Source organism: Ascidia mentula, chromosome 6 (assembly GCF_947561715.1).
Source record: "Ascidia mentula chromosome 6, kaAscMent1.1, whole genome shotgun sequence".
In the NCBI taxonomy this organism is placed as follows: domain Eukaryota; kingdom Metazoa; phylum Chordata; class Ascidiacea; order Phlebobranchia; family Ascidiidae; genus Ascidia; species Ascidia mentula.
This window is the reverse complement of record NC_138571.1, coordinates 19,281,316-19,302,727: the sequence shown is the minus strand read 5'-3', so window position 1 is coordinate 19,302,727 and position 21,412 is coordinate 19,281,316. Positions and strand designations below refer to the sequence as shown.

Sequence of the window (21,412 nt, the reverse complement as noted above, 5' to 3'; positions counted from 1 at the left end):
GGATGATATGATAATTTATTTTTACAGCTACTAGGATAGAAATATTCTTTTTTTCAAATGTAACACAAAATATAACTTGCATTATTCAAATTTGACTGCACCTGATAAATATTACCATTTAAAGTACAATACAGTAGAACTTTACTGCTGCCAATTAATAACACACACTTTCTCTGTCATTTTCAACAGAACTCATCAAGCATCTCATTTATAACCAAGAATAAATAGACAAACCAACTTTTCGGGCGGGGCTTCCGTGACCAAAGGGAAAATTACCTCCCGAAGCTAAAGTGACGTAAAAGTAAAATCGCTACAGCGAACAGTTAAGTGTCCAGGTAGCGCTAAAGAGCACGTTGCTATGTACATATTTTAAGGGAAATCCCCGATCTTTACTTGAAGTTCAGTTTAAACTTAAACAATGTTTTTGTTAAATGTGGTTCCACCTCTTCTGCATTTTACTTGGGCACACATACAGAAATTAAATACCCCGCAGGTTGTTTCAATATCAGAATATTAATGAGTGGTAGAGACATGAAAAGTTTTGTGGTAAGTCACAGAACTCGGTATCAAGATTCTGAAGAACAGAAACATCTTGTTACAAGGGCCATGGGAGGGTTGGCAAGTGATAGATATCGGAGAGTAAGTTGCAAATTTGTTTGCAAAGAATATAATACAACAATAAAAGTGAAGCAATCTTGTAAAAGTATTTATCAGGAAACAATTTACCAAAAAAAACAAATAAAAAATATACGTTTGCTTGTTGTGACTTGTCTCTGCTATAATTGATTATTCTTTTGATATTTTATGGTGAAGTTTTTGATATATGGATGCATGCTAATTGCTCGTATCTGTTTGCAGTTGGATTATGAAACAGCCAAACAGAAAGCGGATCACTTCAAACAAAAAGCTAATGTTTCTAAGACAAAGGTACAAAGAATTATTTTTTTAACTGTACCTTTTTTTTAAATTTTCACTTTGTTTGAAACATTTTTTTAAAAATCAATTTTTTCACTAATTGTTGGTCAACAAATCGTTCCTTTGATAACACTGCCTCCAATGTTGTCAACACGGCCTCCAATATTTCTTAAACCAGGTTGAGGAGATAAAAGCAAGGGCAGGACAAACTCAAGAACAATCACTCATTAAACAACACAACATGGTAAGCACACCACTTGCGATATGTATGCTACTGTCCGTATCATGTTTGTATTATCCAAGATATGGCAAGACTCGTTCACCAGCATGTCCCAGCATGACCAAGCTGAAGTAGAGTTTGACAACACCCTGGAACAATTCTTTAAAACAGCAGAAATTCTTGATAAGGAGTTGGCAAAGGATTTCAAAAGGTTTATTTATTCATTAAAATCACAAAAACTATCATCATGTTCTTGTTACAAACAGTTTTTAGTTGATACTTGTTCTCCTGTTTTCTATGCATTTTTAATTTATTTTCTGGGCCCCTTTTTACCATTTGCATATAAAAACCTTGCCAACTAGTTAAACCTAAAATAAAAATATATTAATATTATCGGTTTGATGAACTAAGCCCACAAAAACATTCTTATCATATCATTGGTTTTCATAAATTAAGCTTTACAAAGCAGCAACCTCAAAGTCTGAACCCTAAATTAGTCCAACTTATTATTATAATTTTTTTTTTATCTAAATTTGATACAGTTGTGTGGAAAGTACTGAAGAAGAAATTGGAAAGTTTGAGGAAGCTGTGATAAGACCTTTGAACACCTTTAGAAGTGACCTTTTATTCAGGTTATTCTAGTTTTTTGAATGATTTGAAAACTCTAGTTTCACCATTTTTTACTTGCTGCACGTTTAACGAAAATCTTTTTGTAAGAGACCTTCCACCACAACTAATCCCATACCTGAGTATCGTGGTACTGGCTACTCTAAAAAGGAATTTTGGGTTCTCTTGTCAGTATCACTTGCGAAAAACTACACAAACCCCAAAAATGATTAGAATGCCTTTGCTGAACTGAACAACATCAAGATCTGATTTAAATTCCAATATTCAGAACACATCAACTTCTCAAAGGAGCGCCCCTGCAAGACGACGATGACGTCACTGCCATACGAGAACAGATATCTTCGGTTCAGAAGCAGAGTGAGGCAGTGTATGGATGGTTGAACCAACAAAGGATGATTTTGGCTGATTCAAATGAAAGGATGCCTGGTTTTAAGGTACAACAGGGTTCAATTTGTTGTAGTTTTAAAACAGACAGTATTTATTGCACTAAATAAACCAAATAATTCCACACCAGTTTTAATCTACCAACACGCAAGCACAATGTTACTTTTTACAGGAAAGAGACGTAGCGATGCCGCCGCTAGATCGCGCTATACCCGTCGATGTTTTTTTCACCGAATGCCCGATTGATGACGTCAGGAATTCTGTTTTGCAGCAGTTCGTCAACATGCAGTAAGAACGTAGTGTTTCCTTAATTGTCGATGTGTAATTTGACCCCCTTGGGTGTTCTTGGTTACGAGTCCTTGAGAGGGAAAGTATGCTGGTGTGGTACATTTTCGATGACTACATATTGTTGGGAACCAAGCATTTACGATATAAATCCCTTAGTTTCAAAACAAACAATGGTGCCACTTAGGCTGTAACCCCTTCTCGTGGGGTCTGTTGGTTGATCATGTAGTTGCAGGCATTTTGTTTTGTGCTAATCCTAATCGCTTAGATTAGATTGGACTTTGTTTGCCTTCGTACCAAAAGGTCTTGCACGAGCACATTTTTCTTTGTTACAGATAGTTTGCCTACGTAACAAAACGTAAATATCCGAACCGTTTTTATTCTGTAGTTGGGCGACCAAATTTCGGACAAAATTGGTACCTATTGTAAAACATCTCTTGAGAGTTTTTGTTGACGGTTTCCTTAACTTTACAGTGATCAATACACCCAAAAATTTAACCAAGAAAACGTGCGTTTGGATGAAATCGAGTCATTCCTGGATAACCTTCCTCGACCTTGGAATCCAGTTGATACGTGGACTTTCCACGCGGTCAGCGAGATTTATCATCGATTCGCGCCAGAACATTTAAAGCGAAAACTAACCGAGTTACTTCCCGATATTTTGAGAAGACTTCTTCCTGGTCGCAGCCGTTGGGATATTTTCGAGATGGACGCTGTTGTTATGAAGCTAAGGTGAGCTATGTGGTACACGTCAAAGTGTTTATATGTTATTATGTATCACTGCTGTCTGATATAATTTCCTAATATGGTAAACGCTTAAAAAAAATCATTTCTAGCTCGTGGTAATAAATGTCATCAAGCGAAACAAAGGGTAATGTCATGAAGACCACAGGGACCAACCTGTTCTACTTGGTAGTGCAAACGGATCTCTCTTTACTTGTCAGCTATTCAAAATTACTCACAAAGATAGGCGATCTTTTATTATGAAAGATACAGAAATATAAATTTCGCCATAATCGCGTCGCCAATTTCGGTTCTAATATAAATAAACGAAACAAATTGTTCCAGAACTGGAAACATTCCAATAAATTTTTCATATCATTTTCAGATTCGCGAAAGCCCGGCTTGCTTCCATTGTGGATTGTTACCAGCGCGATTACGATAATCTTCATTCGAAGGCGGTGGCGGTTTTTGCCGACGCTTCAAACTCATACAGGAAATCTATGGGAAAAGAAGCGGCCAAACACCACCAGAGACTTGTGTGCGAGAGACTCCATCGGGAACTTGCGGTAATTTGTTCTCTGCAATCTTCGGGTGTATTTGGTCGCGTTGCTGTCGTAATACTTACTTAATGCAGCTTCTGGGTGATTTATTTCACATTAGTTTCACCAAAGGAAAATAAAAAAAACTTTATTGGCGCTGGATAAGATGAAAAAACCCAGTGGACTTAACTAATTTAATTGGGCCATTAGTGTCGCAGTTTGGTTAGCAGCTATATTCCCTATAATGTCTTGGTACCATACGACAGAAAAGACTGATACAGCTTACCCGTATATTTCGCTTTTAAAGTTTTCGGTGTATTGGACATATAAGTGACAGTAGCACCACAACCATGCGAAGGAATGCATGGTTAATTGTTTTCTGTACATAAGGTGTCCGAGTTCAACATATAAGAAAATCATAGTCGATCCGTAAGGCCCCAATATTGGGGTTCCTTTACATCCAAAACATTTTGCACATAATTCTGAGAACATAGAGACTGTCCCATGCTGTTAAAAACATTGACATGTTTTCTATATTTTAAGCGGTATTATCAGCATTATGAGTAAATCCGTTAATAGTGCTCCTAATTTTGCCCAAAACACAGAAGCAAGAAACTAATCTGAAACATAGATCCACCGATATCTTGGTTCACTGATCCAGTAAAGTTTAAACTACTGATTTGCCAATGTTATAAATTTTCTTATCGATGCAGGAGATGCGCAACATCCAGTCTGAAATGATGAGGATTGAATTTTATCTTGCGGAGGAGCAGAGGTTGAAGGAGGAAGTGATAAAAGAAAGAGAGAGACAGAAGATGGAAGTCAAGCGGAAACAGGTGGATAATTGTGAATATGGTGGAAACTTTCTTTGTTGCAACGTCACCAAGTGTCACATGTGGTTTAGAAAATATTGTCTAAGTAATTTTGCTAAATACTGCATCGGAAAAATCTACATTCTTGTAGATTTTCTTTTTCGCTAAAAAAAACGTTTAAAACCATTCTGTTTAAAAGATAGAATTTTTTTTAAAGTAACTTTGCTAAACACCTCGTTGGAAAAATGCACTTTTCGCTAAAACTTTTACTTAATAACGTTCAAATATCCAACAAGTTATGATAATTCTATTTGAACATATTTTATTGAGTTGCCGAAATTTTTGCTCAGATCCACCAGAAAGTTGCGGAGTTTCAACAACGAAAGACGCGAGAAAACGATTTGAGAAGGAAAGAAAATGAAAGAAGACTGAATGAGTTGAAAACCGAGATGGAAAAACAAAGGAAACACGATCGAGTCAGGTCTGAAAATTAACACGCTTTTTTCTTTTGTGTGTGAAGTGATGTTTCACATTAAAAATCCCTTTTCGCGGTTCCCATCGTGTGTCTATGTGATAACAGAATGAAGAAATTGATCAATTTAAACCAAAAGCCCCCTGGCGTGCTTTCGATCGCGCACCGTATCGATATGAAAAAAAACATTTTTTGGGCAGTTGGAGAAACCGATGATGCATTTTTTGGCGAAATAAAATTTTTCAAAAAAAATCCACCATCTGGGTCTGCAGATCGCTTTGTTAATTTTAATATATAAACCTATCGTGTGTCATGTTTATTGTTGCAATTAAATTTTGTATATATAATATTTTTTAAATGCGTAACTTATCTCGTTTAGAGTAAAACACAGGGAAATGATCCACAAGGAAAGACTCGAGGAAGCTGCGAAGATGATCAAGATGAAAGATGAGGAGGAGAGGAAGCGACAAGAAAGACTTGAAGAGTTGAGGAGCAAAGTATGATCGATGTTTTACGATTTAGTATTTTAACCTATTGTGGAAACTCGAAAGTAAGTAACATACGATCAGCGCCAGTATATGGTCTTTTACTTGTTTAACAGAAATATTGCTTTCTTTCTGTAAAAAAAACTGACCCTGTTCCAGAAAAATAATATATTGACTCGCAAAGACAGATCCGCCGGTCACCGACCTGCACACACTGATTCCTGCAGTCATTTTTGACGTTTTCTCTAGGATACTTTGCACCTATTAATAATTTTTTCATATTATTTTATTGAATGTTTTGATGTATAGGTAGTTACATATGACGTTTTAAATGTCTTTTCTACGCATTATATCAGGTTTCAGTCCAGGCAGAGGCAGATCCGAGTCGCATGGTTCAAGATACGACGGCAAGTAAAGCCAGGTTCGGGGTTGGGACGAATCAGGACGTCGACATCCAGGCACCGTTGTTCCGACTACACGGTTACAACCAAACCCAGGTGATATGTTGTTGTTGATTGACTTCCTGGCTTTACAACTTTCTGTGGGATTTTTATGATGCGTAATTTTCAAGCTTTGTTATTTTCAAGTGTAACCGTATTTGGTAAAATGTTGACAGAATATCTTGGGTGTTTCTTTTGCAACAAAGTTTGGACAAGGAATTCGACGTCAAAAAATACGTTTAAACGCAAACGAAATTAAAGTGAAAAAAATGGATTTTTCGATAAATGTTTACCTTTTTTAAGGTATTTTTCCATAATAAATACCATTGCCCTTTTGCACGCAATTGTTAACACGCAAAATCTACTGACATTACGACATCAATATTCTTCTGTTTCATCACACAGACTTAATGTATTTCACACAATTGCCTTTATATGACGTCATACATATATCTGTACTGCTTTAGATTGGCCAGGACAAACGACTTCGTGCAGAGGAAGCTTTGCGGAAAGCTGGTTTATTGAACAGCGAATACGCCAGGCAAGTCCTCTCCACCATGGTCCCGCCCACTGTGCCACGCCCAGATGCTTTCTCCAACGCCATCCAATCAGCGTTCAAGAATGTCGACACGTGACCGTGCCACTGTGTTTTTATCACGCGATGCCTGCAATCAATTTTGTTTATGTTATTTATTATTATTTGTATTTTCTTGTATCCGCATTCTTACATTCTGCAAACGGCACGACTTCTTCTGCAAGTCTGAATTTGTATGCGATTTTAACAGGGGTGCGTCGTTATGCGTGCCATCATTTAAACAAGTCAGGCGTATAAATTCAAGTACTTTATTTTCACGACGTTTCCTCTGCCATACAGCAAGACATTATGGGGTTTACAAAAGCAAAATGCAAAGTAACTTTAACAACCCAATCCTTAAGGCATAATTGTTGTATACTGAGCCGCATGCCAGATATTAACATGACAGAAGCTGTGTGACCTCTCTTCAGTGGTTACTGTCTCTCTCGACAAGTCTGTCACTCAAAACATGTCGGAAATTATAGAAAGAGCTTGGTATAATTTTGCTGAGATTTAAACGCATTTAACAAAATAAAACCGTCAGTTAGTAAAACTTTCAACGCGGTTTACTCGGCCAACTTACGAGGTAGCGGCATGTTTTTTTTTAAAATGTTATAGTTGGTATATGCTAAAGAACCACCTGACAGCTAGGTCGGCATTTGTGATCGTCAATATCATTAGTGTGTGCAACATAGAAGTTTATTTTTCTTTCCGTTTCCTTGACGTATATTGCGTATTTCCTTGTCTTTTTCATTTTTTGCGAGTGTTTTTTTTTCATGTGTTTTATCTACTCTACGCCTTCGCATAAATAAACAATTTACTGCCGTAGGATCCGTTCTCGTTGAAGATCTAGGAGCGCTGCACCAACATCACAACGTGCGATTGACCATCAGCAAGATCTACGATGATTCAACAAGCGCAACCTTCAGTAGATGCCGACCATCTCCCCATATACACTACCACGATTGGACTGTCCTTGGCACGTTTCAAGTCTGTCGATATGAATCAAAGGAAACGTGTTGAGAACCGATCGTTTGCGTTTCGATGGGTTGTGCTTTGGCCAGCACGACCGGGTGACCATGACTTTGGCATAAAGTTTGTTATTGTAGTCACGACCAACAACGTGACGTAACAATATCAGAGATTATCTACGATTATACATATACATGTGTGCTTGTTGTGTAGAGACTGTATACACATGTGAAGAGACTGTATCTGTGTTATTGACAATCTATCACTTGTTTGTGTTGTAGTGCGGAGGGATTAAGTTACACGTGTAAATGCACAGGAAGCATAATTTCTTAAAAAAATTATATAACGCAAGTTGTCGAAGAGCAAACCTAAGTCACTTGTCTTCCTGTTGTTTTAGATATAGCCTATATATTTTGCCTATAATTCGGTATCGTCAGTATCACTAAAAACAACGCTTATTCAAATAGAATTCTTCGACACATTGATAATAAATCAGATGCCAAGTCCTTGTTACCATAAGACAGTCGGAAGATTCCCATGCATGTTTTTAAGTAGTTATGTAACGGAAATACGTACTCATCTTTATAAACATTTGGACAGACTATAACTGATGTGACTGACCTTCAGGGTGTGTCTGGCTATATGTCGTGTTGTTAAGTTCATGTGCAAACACAATCAAAAGTCGTTTACGAGCAAACACAATCCTGTTCAAGCATGTTAACAGGTTAGTGCTTCAAAACAAACAGTAAAGCACATGTAACTGCTACGAAATTCATTTTTCAAACGTTTCGATTGTAACTACACTCATTTTCAGGAATTTTTTAGCATTTACATGGGCTTTACTGTCTATTTCCAGGTTAACAAAACCGTGAGTAACCTAAGGTTAGTGCTGTTCAGAGGTTCAGACTGGTCAATTATTCTGTTTTATTTTGACCGTTGACCGCCATTATCACATACAAGTGATCAGCACAACAATTAAAATGACACCGCCAGCAAATGCAAGATGCATGTTACTTTGTTAATAGGCGAACCATGGGAATTAGCAAGTCACTTTTTCCACACTTGAACCTCAGAAATAGCCGACTGAAAGACACGATCTCGACATTGCAAAACGAACGCGATTTCTTTGGCTTCAATTAACTTCATGCTTTTCGACATGGCTTCGTTAATGGTTGTTGAACAATAGACTTCTTTGCCATGATCATCAACGTAACCACCAATCCAGTTTTCCTGGCGAGGTGAAAAAAAAAAAAACAATATTACGTTTGGGTTTGGATCAGGGCAAGAACAGTTAAAAGAGGAAGGCCAAAGCCGATATGGTTATCATAGTAAAGCAAATGGCGATTACCTCAGAGTACTGAAAATGAACGCAGTAGTGTTCGAAATGTTTGAGAGCTGCAATGTTCAGATAGAACGGTTGCGATACCACTCTAACCTTATTTGAAATAAGAAAATCACTGACCGACCTTTGGTGTGAAAGGTTCCAACGAGCAATGTGGGGAAGATATTACACAAATCCCACCATCATCGACAAGAGTAGGCAGGAGTTCAAGCATTGTGCGTGGATGGGTTAGTCGGTCCAGGACGTTGCTGATTACCACACATCCAAAAGTACCGAAACTTTTAGGCAGATCATGAGCATCTCCATGCATGAAAGTGCACCTGGTTCGATCCTGGAAGGCAAAATCATCAGTCAGTGTTAAAGTGTTAACTTCCATAAGGTTTAGTTAAATGTAACCGGCTTAAAAAGTCAAGGCATAGATAGACCCCAAGTATCTGCAACGTCGTGAAATTCAAGGAGTCGACGTATAAATTTATATGAATAGGCAAACATTTTAACCTTTTTTGAACTCAACGCCAATTTTTTTTCCATTGTATTGATATATTGGTGTCAAGATTATTGTGCTGTTTTGGGTCTTTTAAGGGGTTAAACGTATTGGGGACCTGATGGTTGACGGTAACTTCATAGTCACCACAAAGTGTGAAAGTATTGCTTGGCTATATTTAGTTCACAAGTTCGTTGTAATTCAAACCAAAGCTGCACCGATGAGACCAAATAGGTCGAAATATTACCCGTGTCAACAACACTTAAAACGTTATTGACTCTATTGATTTACATGTTTTTATATGGAGGGACAGATTTCGTGGAACTGTTTTACTGTGATATGCCACAAGTCAACTTACAGTTGAGTCTGGTATTTTCGCCATCAATTCTATCTCCAGTTCTCCTTCAGTGCAGGCATGTATTGGATGTTTTCCGTGTTTCTTCAATTCCTCGCATATTTCTATGAAACCTTTCGAACAATCAACGCCAACAACTTCATCAAACTTTTCCGCCAGTTGAAAGGTGATCCCCCCAACGCAACACCCGATATCCAGCGCACGCTTGTTAGTGCAAGTCTACATTGGAAAGGTCTTAAAATAACGGATGCATAGTGGCACATATATCTGATCTTATAAAAGTACTAGCGGAAGTTGGTTCCGCTCTTTCTACGCATAGAAACGTAGGCTAACATTTTGCTTAATTTTGACGTCAGTTTTTGCACTGACGGTAAAACTGACCGTCAGCGCCAACAAGTGTCTAAATGTCTATAGATTATAGGGTTACTATGGGTCAGGTGTTTATTGATTAAATTTGCTTCATGAAGAAATGGAAATTTTCTTAAATGTCAGAGATTTCACGTGATATTGCATGGGACGCCTGGGATTTCTAAAAAAATCATTAAAGAGAGGGAATAAATATTTCTTCCTGAAATTTGGTCTACAGGAAAAAAGTGTGTTAATTTATTAATTTTTTTCAGTACATATAACTTATATTGTGATTTTCTCAATTGAGGTATTGTCATTCTTCATTAAACCATAGCTGACCATCATGGATTGTGCTCAACCACACGTGGCAAACCTACTACAGATCTAATGCATTACTTGCTTTAACGGCAGTCCGTTGTGGCTCGATAAAGAATGGGAAAAACTTTATCGAGAAAATCACAACATATATAAACATACACGGAAATGTGCTAAATTTATATGAGATGATTATGGTTTTTGGGGCCACCATTAAATTGTTTGACTTTCGGGTTTGAACTGACCTTTATATGGACAAAAGCTTACCTCGTCAAAAGCATCGAAACACAATTTCGTCAGATTCTTCACGTAGTCGAAGTTTCCTGGTGGTACAAAGTTGGGGAAGTTGTTTCTTAGGTAAGGAGCGCCGTAATGCATTCCAGCGTATTGGTTTATCCAACCTGAATGCTTCTTGGCATAATAGGATTCCATTTTGTGCTACAATCTAGCAACAGCAATCGTTACGTAAATGGTGAAATTTATTGAGTTTCATCACATATAGATTTTTAGATGTTTGTAACAAACGTCACTGATGTAATTAAACAAATATATTTCCCATTTCAGAATGGGACTTACTACCGAGTTTAGCCTTCAAGTTATTGCAATTACGACCAACAACTTTACGTAACATCGATAAAAATAATCTTCACAACGTAATATGAGTAAAATGACAAATATATATCTTATTTTAAATCACCTCCTGATCCTGTGAACAGACTGTATCTATGTGACTGATCATCTACCAGTTGTGTTGCAGTGTTGAGTTTTAGTAACTCGTGTAAATGCACAGACAGCAAGCCTTGTCCAGAAAGTTATATAAGTTTCTGATATGCTTATCTTGCTTGAACAGACCTAAGCTGCCGCACAGATAGAAGACCATGTAGAGAGATTAACCGGGGCGATAAAGATGAGCAATATATCCGTTACTTAACTTTCTTGAGAAAGTACGCTTCCTGTGCATTTACACGTGTAACTTAATCCCCCCGCACTGCAACACAACTGGTAGATGGTCGATCGCACAGGTTGTCACACGTGTAAACATATTTCCCACAGAAAGTTTTGTAAAAAGTGAAAAAGGATGCTGATACGGAGTGTAAAGAGCAAACGAGACTGTTGTTTTATCGGTAAAGGGAAACACTTAACTAACAATCGAATTATCGCATATGGTTTTTGCAACAGATGTAGATTTGTTCTTGGTGATGCCGAAGCTCTTCCCTATGATATCGGTACATTCGGATGTGTCGTGATAAGCAACTTGATTGATCGACTCCATAATCCACGGGCAATGTTAGAACATTTACATGAACTTGTGGATGATGATCAAGTTTCACTTTGCAAACACATCGCTGTAACTCATAGCAACGTACGTGTTAAATTTTCCTGATGTTTGGACACGTACGACATAAGAGCAATTCCTTTCTGCTAGCCCGCGATTATAAAGTTAGTTAGTTTTTTTTTATTTGCAAACTAAAAAACAAACAATGTAAATAAATATAGCAATAAAAACTAAATGTTTTTGCGGGTAATGCAGACATGGAGGACAATAAAGTACTTTATTTCCAGCCAGCACCACTGTGGTGTACAACTAATTGTTTTAGCTGCTTTGTAGAGGCATGTTTTTTCATATGTTATAGTTGGTAAATGCTAAAGAACCAACTCACAGCTTGGTCGGCATTTGTGATCCTCAATATAAGTGTGTACATCATAGAAGTTCATTTTCCTGCGCAATGTTTAGCAGTTTTGCTTTAAACCAACAAAAAATAACTCGAAAAATATTCTGTAATAAGCTCCCGTGCCACTTTCCAACCTGTCAGAAGCCAAATTTGTTGTTCTGTGTTTTACACCACTGGGTTATATGTTAAAGTAACTTTTTTGAAAGTTGATGAAGTTTGCACGGAAAATCGTTAGGACGCCATGGCTTGACTGGAGGGCACTGCAACGATTTACAATTACCGAGCTGAAATATTCTACGTCAACACCATAAAGGCAATTCGCTGAGTTGCGCAATAAGTTCAATGTATGTGTGTTTAAGCAAATCCTGTTTCCCATGTAAACTGTTATGTACAAGCTGCAGACAGATGGCCACTGTTTCAACCTAAAAGGTCTCATCAGTGCAATATATATATGTTAAGGTGTTAGATTCTGATATGGCGTAAATTATTTCCTATGTTCTGGCTAATTCTACTTATGCAAGCTGCTTATGTAAAAAGGATAAAAGTTAACGTTGCCTGCCTCGGTACACATTAAGGACAGGGGTAAGGCATGATTTGAACAAGAATTGTTCAGTGGCAACGTTGTAGCATCTTTAGAAGAAGTTATATTGTGGGAAAGACCGTTGCAACTGTGGCGATATAACGCATTGTTCAACGATCAGACCATTTCAACGGTTCTACTCGATGCAATTCTGACTCTATTTTTACACAGAACGTTTAAACTGGATTTGCTGTTTGATGTCTGTTCAAGTTTTGCCGTATTTATGGAAAGATCTAAACGGAGTTTTCAGAATAAAGAACAAGCATTCTACATTATCTTGAAATGCTATTGGGGATGAGTAGATTAAGATAAAGTGGGAATATTGTCTTCGATTATAAATTACAGCGAAAACGTGGCAAGTCATTTTCAAAAATAAGTTGGATAGCCAACGTGTGTTTAATTGTACAGTAACCAGTACGAATAAACCCCACAATTAAATTGTATACTCAACTTTGATATTGTCTGATATATTTGTGGGTTTTTGTAGCACAGTCATCAATCACCAAAAATTAGTAACTTAGTTTAAAATGGAGTCAGTTTTAGCCAAGAACCATCGGGATTGGTTGAACCAGTATGCCTGCATGCATTACGGGGCTTCTTACCTCAGACACAGATACAGCAAATTTGTGCCTGCAGAAAACTTTGATTATATACAGAAGCTCTCGAAGTTGTGCATGGATTCCTACGACCAGGCAAGAAACTTTAGATCAAACTTTTTGTGAGCTGCAGACAGATGGCCACTGTTTCGACCTAAAAGGTCTCACCAGTGCAGCTTGGTGTGACTCTTAGACAACTTTGCCGATCAAACCGCACTGATGAAACCTTATAGGTCGAAACAGCCACACCTTCAATAAGCAGCTCACAGATTTAAGATCATTGACTCCATGCTCATTTATCAAAGTTTTATGTACATTTTTTTTCTTTATCAATAACTTTTAATCTCAGATATTTCCCTCATTGTATAGAGAGCAGGCTCAACAAGCTTTTAACAAACAGTATATGTACATTAGTGCTAAAAGCGTAGGTTTTTCCGTTGGTACATACATGTACCGTTATAACGATGTGTTATATAAAAATTATTTGCTTCTCTTAAAAATAATTGCTACTTCCGACCTTCATTTTAACAAACAGATCCAACACACCTAAGACACAGTTAGAATGCACCTTTTTACGCAGACTTGCACTAACAAGCGTGCGCTCGATCTCGGGTGTTGCGTTGGGGGGATCACCTTCCAACTGGCGGAAAAGTTTGATGAAGTTGTTGGCGTTGATTGTTCGAAAGGTTTCATAGAAATATGCGAGGAATTGAAGAAACACGGGAAATATCCAATACATGCCTGCACTGAAGGAGATCTGGAGATGGAATTGATGGCGAAAATACCACAAACATTAGTACGTCGGTAGTTTTGGATTAGGTTTCTATCGTACTTAACGATAAAGGCTAAAAATTTTAGGTTAAAATGCAAATCCATAGGATACGACAAATACATTTATGTATTTGAAATATGTATTTTCTTGATATACGTTTTAACAACACTGAAATCGCTATATAAGCACATCATAGCAACATTAGCAACTACATTGCCGTATATTGGTTCGACCAGAGCCCATACGTTTAACTAGAGGGGCCATGAATAGGAAAAAGGGGCCTACGAACAACCTATGTTTGCCTCAAGACTAAGGGAGTTCTGTCGTAAAGGTTGGGTAACGCCATAATTTCATTAGTTGTCATAAACAGAAGGACCTCGCATTGGCATATTCTTTTTCTTTCAAATTCCCTTGGTTTGAACAAAGACATACAATCGTATACGTATACATATTACCTGCATAGGATCGTAACAGATGTAGATTTGTTCTTGGTGATGCCGAAGCTCTTCCCGACGATATTGGGACGTTCGGATGTGTTGTGGTAAGCAACTTGATTGATCGACTCCATAATCCACGGGCAATGTTGGAACATTTACATGAACTTGTGGATGATGACGGGATTTGTGTGATCGCGTGTCCGTATTTCTTTTTGGAAACCTTCACACCAAAGGTAGAATATTGCTGGTGAAGTTGATCAGGAAATGCTTTATGTTTTTGGAAACAATGCCCCGAGCCATCCAGACTTTTTATCACATTATCAGCAATAAAAGTGTGATTTTATAACTAAGAGGTCAATTCTACAGGACTCCAATGTTTCTCTGTGGAAAACTTGTCTCTAACCGAATTGTTTCTCAAATTATGATAGGTTGCCACCGCAATTTAAGTCCGTTATAACCGTTATAACAATGTGTTACATAAAAATTATTTGCTTCTCATAAAAATAATTGCAACGGCCGACCTTCATTTTAACTAATAGATCCAACACAGTTAGAATGCACCTTTTTACGCAGACTTGCACCAACAAGAGTGCGCTCGATCTCGGGTGTTGCGTTGGGGGAATCACCTTCGAACTGGCGAAAAAGTTTGATGAAGTTGTTGGCGTCGATTGTGCAAAGGGTTACATAGAAATATGCGAGGAGTTAAAGATACACGGAAAACACCCAATACATGCTTTTGCTGAAGGAGAATTGGAGATAGAATTGATGGCAACTATTCCACAAACAATAGTACGTCGACAGTTTTAGATTAGGTTACTAGAGTACTTAACGATAAAGGCTAAAAATTTCCTCTGGCTATGACAAATTAATACATCTCGATAGTTCAAATACGCATTCTCTCGATATACGTTTTAACGTTGCTAAAATCGCCATGCCGGTTCATCATTGCAACTTTGGCAACTACATTGCTATATTGGTCCGACCAAGGCCCATAAGTTAATCTAGGAGCCCATGAATAGCAAAAAAGGGCCCACGAACGCCATTATTTGCTTTAAAACTAAGGGTGTTTTAAAGGTTGGGTTCCGCCATAATTTCATGAGATCTCAAAAACAAAAGGTCCTCGAACCGAGGACTTCTTATTCCTCTCAAAGGCCCTGGGTTTGACCAAAGATATACATTCACAACATACATAAAGTAGTTTTTTCACCTGCACAGAATCGTAACAGATGTAGATTTGTTCTTGGTGATGCCGAAGCTCTTCCCGACGATATTGGTACGTTCGGATGTGTCGTGATAAGCAACTTGATTGATCGACTCCATAATCCACGGGCAATGTTGGAACATTTACATGAACTTGTGGATGATGACGGGATTTGTGTGATCGCGTGTCCGTATTTCTTTTTGGAAACCTTCACACCAAAGGTAAAATATTGCTGGTGAAGTTGATCAGGAAATGCTTTATGTTTTTTGGAGACAATGCCCCGAGCCATCCAGACTTTTTATCACATTATCAGCAATAAAAGTGTAATTTTATAACTAAGAGGTCAATTCTACAGGACTCCAATGTTTCACTGTGGAAAACTTGTCTCTAACCAAATTGTTTCTCAAATTATGATAGGTTGCCACCGCAATTTAAGTCCAGAGCCAACGACAAATGCATTTTATCAAACAAAAAATGTGTTAATGTAATTAGACCTTGAATAGGCGGAGTCCTTCTCTCTGCAATGCCTTTCTCAAACAAAGCTAAATTATCCGATACATTTACCAGGAGAACTGGCTTGGTGGATATTTGAACGTGGATGGCAAAGTCGTCGATTGCTCAACCGTGGTTAAAAGTTTAATGTCAAAACGTATGACAATGGTGGAAACATTGGATATGGCATTCATCAACCAATATCGCAGCCGAAACTTTGAGACTGCAATATCAGATGTCCAAGTATGGAAGAAAATAACTCCATAAAGACAACTTCAAGTTTTGAATAAATGGATCAATAACGGTCCTGTCTATAGCAATTATTTTTTTGTGTCCAATCCTTTAAATATATCATTCGTTTTAAAACGTTGCCACTTAAAATGAAAACACAATTGCGCGTTTTAGTTGCTGGAATTATCTTGGTTACTTGCGAACTGAGAAATGTACATGACCAGCTCTGAGTAAGAACTTTGAAGTGTTTTCAAAAATGACATGACCTATATTACACATGTCAAGAAAGGATTTGAATGGTTCAGCATGTATCTGTCTTGACTAATGTTACTGCAAAGTTTTAATATAATATTATTTTGACTCTCAATCAGGAGCAGTCCATATGACCATCAGTATGAATTAAAACGATCTGCCATCTGTTTTTGAATTATTGTTCATTAAAAGTTATCCACTGTCATCCCACAATGTCCGTACCGCACCTAAATGCATTGGATTTTAGCAATTAATAATCGTAACATATAATGTCAAAATGCTGTACTCACTGCTTTCGGCTCTTTTTAATTGTTTTCGTTCAAGTTTTTCGTCACATTGATTGGTGCAAATCATGTTGTTTCTATTAATTGTTTTGTAACTTCAAAATAGTTTGATACAAAACAACTATAAAAAATTCGTTGCACACCACAGTGATGCTGGCTGAAAATAAAGGGCTTCATTGTCCTCCATGTCTGCGCCACTCGCAAAAACTTTTTTATTGCTATTTTCATTTACATTGTTTTTTTGTTTGCGGAATAAAAAAAAAACTTCAGGGGAGCCGTTTGTCATGACCACGAATACAGAACAGCTACGTCACAGTTATTAGCAAAGAGGAATTGCTCTCATATCGTATACGTGTTCAAACCTCAGAGGGTGCAGTGACGTCACGTACGTTGCTATGAGATACATCGATGTGTTTGCAAAGTCAAACTTGCAAAACCTTATGCGTTAATTCGATTGTTAGTTACAAGTGTCACCTTTTTACGTAAAAAACAAAACTCTTCGCATTCCAGCATCCTTTTTCACCCTTTACAAAACTTTCTACGGGAAATATGCAGTTTACACGTGTTATATGATCTGTGTAATTGACCATCAACCAGTTGTGTTGCAGTGTGGGGAGACTAAGTTACACGTGTAAATGCACAGAAAGCATACTTTCTCAGGAAAGTAATGTAACGGATATGCTCATCATTAGATCGCCCCTTGGACAGACTGCATCTGTGTGGCCTCCTATATCTGTGTGGCCGTTACATGGACTTTACTGTTTGTTTTGAAGCACTAACAAGTTAACTTGCTTGAACAGGAACATGTTTGCTCATAAATGTCCATTGTGTTTACACATGTACTTAACAGCACAGTGCGACGCCACAGATAGGAGACCACGCCCAGATGGTCAGTCACAGAAGCAGATACAGTCTGTCCAAAGATGGATAAAGATGAGCAAATATTCGTTACATAACATTCATGAGTAATTCTGCTGTCTGTGCCGTTACACGTGTGTCATGAACCCCCGCAACGCAACACAATTGTTAGATGGTCAGTTATACAGGTATCCGCAACTGTTGGTTAACTGCGTTGTTGTGTTGTTTTATTGCGATACTGATGATGCCTGCACAGACAGGCGAAATATATATGTCGTAAAAACTTTAAACAGACAGACGGCTCAGGATTATTTATCATACTTTCCGAAAAGGATTTTTTTAATTATGATAGTAACGTTTGTTACAACATCTAAAAATTTATATTTGATGAAACTCATTAAATTTCACCATTTACGTAAAGAGTGCTGTTGCTAGATTGTAGCACAAAATGGAATCCTATTACGCCAAGAAGCATTCAGGCTGGATAAACCAATACGCTGGAATGCATTACGGCGCTCTTTACCTCAGAAACAACTTCCCCGACTTTGTGCCACCAGGAAACTTCGACTACGTGAAGAATCTGACGAAATTGTGCTTCGATGCTTTTGAAGAGGTAAGCTTTTGTTCATAAAAACGTCAGTGCAAACTCGAAAGTCAAACATTTCAATGGGGGTCCCAAAAACCACAATCCTAAATTTAAAACATTTTCGTGTATATATACACATATATATTAAAGTCTCATTCTTTATCAAGCCACAACTGCCCACCTTTCAGGCAAGTAAGTATTAGATCTATAGCAGGTATGTATCATGTGGTTGAGATCAATTCAGTTGGCCAGCTTTGATTTAATAAAGAATGACCGAAACCCAGTTGAGAAAGTCATAATACACATGTATACTGAAAACGTTTAAAATTATTACCGCAAGATTCCTGCAGACCAACATTTAGGAAGAAAAATTTAGCGCTTTTTGGTGACGAACTTTTTAAAAATCCCAGCCGTCCCATGCAATAATACGTAAATTCTCTGACATTTAAGAAAAATTTCCATTTCTTCATGAAGCAAACACCTGACCCATAGTAACCCTATAATCTAAAGATATTCAGACACTATAGTTGGCGCTGACGGTCTGCTTTGTAGTTAGTGCAAAAACTGACGTCAAAATTAAGCAAAATGTTAGCCTACGTTTCTATGCATAGAAAAACCCGAACCAACTTCCGCTAGTACTTTTGTAAGATCAGATATATGTGCTACTATGCATCCGTTACGTAAAAACCTTTCCAATGTAGACTTGCACTAACAAGCGTGCGTTGGATCTCGGATGTTGCGTTGGGGGAATCACCTTCCAACTGGCGGAAAAGTTTGATGAAGTTGTTGGCGTTGATTGTTCGAAAGGTTTCATAGAAATATGCGAGGAATTGAAGAAACACGGAAAACATCCAATACATGCCTGCACTGAAGGAGAACTGGAGATGGAATTGATGGCGAAAATACCAGATTCAATTGTAAGTTGGCCATTTCTGAGGTACATGCTTTTCTTTATATTTTGAGGGACAGGTTTCAAGGAACTACTTCAGTCTAACAAGCCACAAGTCAACATATAGAAACAAATTTTGCGTTGAGTTAACAAAAACCGTTTCAAGTGTTCTCTATGCTTTACGCATGTCTCATTTTCAAAAACATACCTGATATTTTAAGCCGGTTACATTCAACTTAAACCTATAGAAGTTAACACTTTAACACTGACTGTGGATTTTCCAGGATCGAACCAGATGTACTTTTATACATGGAGATGCTCATGAACTGCCTAAAAGTTTCGGTACTTTTGGATGTGTGGTAATCAGCAACGTCCTGGACCGACTAACTCATCCACGTACAATGCTGGAACTCCTGCCTACTCTTGTGGATGATGGTGGGATTTGTGTAATATCTTCCCCACATTGCTCGTTGGAACCTTTCACACCAAAGGTCAGTGATTTTCTTATTTCAAATCAGGTTAGAGTGGTATCGCAACCGTTCTATGTAAACATTGCCACATAGCAGCTCTCAAGCATTTCGAACACTACTGCGTTCATTTTCAATACTCTAAGGTAATGGCCATTTTCTTTACAATGATAAGCATATCAGCTTTGGCCTTCATGCTTTGAATGTTCTGGCCCTGATCCAAACCTAAATGTAATTTTGTTTTTTCACCACGTCAGGAAAACTGGATTGGTGGTTACGTTGATAATCAAGGCAAAGAGGTATATTGTTCAACAACCATTAACGAAGTCATGTCGAAAAGCATGAAGTTAATTGAAACAAAAGACATCGCATTCGTTTTGCAATATCGTGGCCGTAACTTTGAGACGGCTATTTCTGAGGTTCAAGTGTGGAAAAAGTGACTTGCTAATTCCTATGGTTCGCCCATGCATTTGTTGACGGTGGTATTTTAATTGTAGTGTCGATCACGTCTATGTAGCCTAGTAATAACGTTTAATTTTCAAAATAAAACAGAATAATTGACCTGAGTCTCAACATCTGAACAGCACTATAGGTTATAACATCAGGAACATAACTCACGATTTTAAAATCTTCAAAACAAACTGTAAAGCCCATTGCATTTCACATGTGTATACATAAACTCGTATATAGTCTTGAAGATTGTTGTTGTCGTTGTTGTGACGTAAGGCCGTTGGTCGCAAATACAATAATTTAAAGGGCAAACTTTGTATTAGTTTGTTTCAATATCTGTAACGTTCTGTACCATATCAGAAAATGTATGACGTTATATAGGCCTACCCATATTAGGTTAATTTTTGGCGCCCGGTGAACGAGTCTTGAGCGAGTCAGTGAGCATCGGACCGTAACTGTTTCAGCGCAAGCATCCGGGTTACAAGCTTGTCATATAGGCTTAGCAAATTAACTGCACAAGATGAGAGCAATAGGAGTCCACCCTGTGCTACAGCAGCCCATTTACCTGAGCCCTTTGGAGTCAGACAATCATCGCAATCATGTCTTTTAACGCCCGCCAGAAAGATGATATACCTTGTTCGCTGAGATGTCGGTCGTATACGAATATTTGTACACTCATTGTTGTTACGTACGCTGATTGGTCGAATTAACGGCGAAATAAGTTGACATCAATGGTAATCTACCTAAACAACAGGATTTAAAATACCCTATGCTATACCAACCATTTCATCTGACCTTCCTAAAGTCTAACAATCATCGGCGGGGTTGTCTTTCAATGTCCAGTGTAGATGCTACACCTTTCACGCTGAAAAGTCGGTCGTAACTAGCCAGATAGGGAGGAAAGAGGCATAAAATCTTTCGTCCATAAAAATCATCAGTTTAAAATGAAGTAAAAGCTTCGTTGTTGTGAAGTAGCGGCACCAAACTAACGTCTGCGTGCCGGATTCGGCCTCAAACGTTCCTTGTAAAACAATGAACTGACAAAGTAATTAAGCTAGGGTAATATCGTAAATGCGCATAATCGTTGTTGGTGTAACATACGTCACAGAAACCAGTGTTTGTATTGCGTAATGTTTTGCGTGTGTAACATACGTCACAGAGGCCAGCGCTTGCATAATCCCACAATGTGACCCAAATGATTGAGCCATCGAATATTCTCGAGTAAAGTGATTCATTCAACATCCTGTTTACCACATAAAATGTCCTCCTATGCTTATGTCACATCACACCTATGTTCTTGTATTATATTACTTCAAGCGCCTCATGATGTCACGTGACATTAACGATATCCG

At 37.9% G+C, this 21,412-nt stretch overlaps 5 protein-coding genes across 5 annotated transcripts; 4 read left to right on the top strand and 1 right to left on the bottom strand.

The window, feature by feature from the left end:
* The first annotated feature begins 468 nt into the window (after positions 1-468).
* On the top strand, positions 469-7,199 carry LOC145906130 (coiled-coil domain-containing protein 148-like). The gene is made up of 14 exons (XM_082993540.1): positions 469-639; positions 859-927; positions 1,094-1,159; positions 1,219-1,346; positions 1,678-1,767; positions 2,031-2,196; positions 2,319-2,434; positions 2,906-3,163; positions 3,540-3,720; positions 4,407-4,529; positions 4,856-4,986; positions 5,357-5,474; positions 5,819-5,959; positions 6,370-7,199. The coding sequence occupies exons 1-14, from the start codon at positions 517-519 to the stop codon at positions 6,535-6,537; spliced, it is 1,878 nt and encodes a 625-aa protein (XP_082849666.1). The 5' UTR covers positions 469-516; the 3' UTR covers positions 6,538-7,199.
* A 1,296-nt stretch (positions 7,200-8,495) lies between these two features.
* LOC145907404 (uncharacterized) lies at positions 8,496-10,724 on the bottom strand. Its single transcript, XM_082994820.1, has 4 exons — positions 10,560-10,724; positions 9,633-9,848; positions 8,915-9,121; positions 8,496-8,678 (listed from the first exon to the last, which is right to left on the bottom strand). The coding sequence occupies exons 1-4, from the start codon at positions 10,722-10,724 to the stop codon at positions 8,496-8,498; spliced, it is 771 nt and encodes a 256-aa protein (XP_082850946.1).
* A 2,315-nt stretch (positions 10,725-13,039) lies between these two features.
* On the top strand, positions 13,040-14,752 carry LOC145907403 (uncharacterized). Its single transcript, XM_082994819.1, has 4 exons — positions 13,040-13,237; positions 13,722-13,937; positions 14,377-14,583; positions 14,717-14,752. The coding sequence occupies exons 1-4, from the start codon at positions 13,073-13,075 to the stop codon at positions 14,750-14,752; spliced, it is 624 nt and encodes a 207-aa protein (XP_082850945.1). The 5' UTR covers positions 13,040-13,072.
* A 153-nt stretch (positions 14,753-14,905) lies between these two features.
* Positions 14,906-17,002, top strand: LOC145907402 (uncharacterized). Its single transcript, XM_082994818.1, has 3 exons — positions 14,906-15,139; positions 15,566-15,772; positions 16,119-17,002. The coding sequence occupies exons 1-3, from the start codon at positions 14,906-14,908 to the stop codon at positions 16,308-16,310; spliced, it is 633 nt and encodes a 210-aa protein (XP_082850944.1). The 3' UTR covers positions 16,311-17,002.
* A 1,114-nt stretch (positions 17,003-18,116) lies between these two features.
* LOC145906569 (uncharacterized) lies at positions 18,117-20,050 on the top strand. Its single transcript, XM_082994003.1, has 4 exons — positions 18,117-18,281; positions 18,956-19,171; positions 19,428-19,634; positions 19,868-20,050. Exons 1-4 carry the CDS (start codon positions 18,117-18,119, stop codon positions 20,048-20,050), a joined length of 771 nt encoding a protein of 256 aa, XP_082850129.1.
* The last annotated feature ends 1,362 nt before the right edge of the window (positions 20,051-21,412 follow it).

Excerpts from the sequence above, each read along its gene's own strand:
- LOC145906130 (XM_082993540.1), top strand. The coding sequence starts at position 517 with ATGAGTGGTAGAGACATGAAAAGTTTTGTGGTAAGTCACAGAACTCGG. Across the intron at positions 928-1,093 it reads CTAATGTTTCTAAGACAAAG|GTTGAGGAGATAAAAGCAAG; the intron begins GTACAAAGAATT and ends TTCTTAAACCAG. Across the intron at positions 1,347-1,677 it reads TTGGCAAAGGATTTCAAAAG|TTGTGTGGAAAGTACTGAAG; the intron begins GTTTATTTATTC and ends AATTTGATACAG.
- LOC145907404 (XM_082994820.1), bottom strand. The coding sequence starts at position 10,724 with ATGGAATCCTATTATGCCAAGAAGCATTCAGGTTGGATAAACCAATAC. Across the intron at positions 9,849-10,559 it reads GTTTCGATGCTTTTGACGAG|ACTTGCACTAACAAGCGTGC; the intron begins GTAAGCTTTTGT and ends TTTCCAATGTAG. Across the intron at positions 9,122-9,632 it reads CGAAAATACCAGACTCAACT|GATCGAACCAGGTGCACTTT; the intron begins GTAAGTTGACTT and ends TTTGCCTTCCAG.
- LOC145907403 (XM_082994819.1), top strand. The coding sequence starts at position 13,073 with ATGGAGTCAGTTTTAGCCAAGAACCATCGGGATTGGTTGAACCAGTAT. Across the intron at positions 13,238-13,721 it reads GCATGGATTCCTACGACCAG|ACTTGCACTAACAAGCGTGC; the intron begins GCAAGAAACTTT and ends CTTTTTACGCAG. Across the intron at positions 13,938-14,376 it reads CGAAAATACCACAAACATTA|GATCGTAACAGATGTAGATT; the intron begins GTACGTCGGTAG and ends TTACCTGCATAG.
- LOC145907402 (XM_082994818.1), top strand. The coding sequence starts at position 14,906 with ATGCACCTTTTTACGCAGACTTGCACCAACAAGAGTGCGCTCGATCTC. Across the intron at positions 15,140-15,565 it reads CAACTATTCCACAAACAATA|AATCGTAACAGATGTAGATT; the intron begins GTACGTCGACAG and ends TCACCTGCACAG. Across the intron at positions 15,773-16,118 it reads TGGAAACCTTCACACCAAAG|GAGAACTGGCTTGGTGGATA; the intron begins GTAAAATATTGC and ends TACATTTACCAG.
- LOC145906569 (XM_082994003.1), top strand. The coding sequence starts at position 18,117 with ATGGAATCCTATTACGCCAAGAAGCATTCAGGCTGGATAAACCAATAC. Across the intron at positions 18,282-18,955 it reads GCTTCGATGCTTTTGAAGAG|ACTTGCACTAACAAGCGTGC; the intron begins GTAAGCTTTTGT and ends TTTCCAATGTAG. Across the intron at positions 19,172-19,427 it reads CGAAAATACCAGATTCAATT|GATCGAACCAGATGTACTTT; the intron begins GTAAGTTGGCCA and ends TGGATTTTCCAG.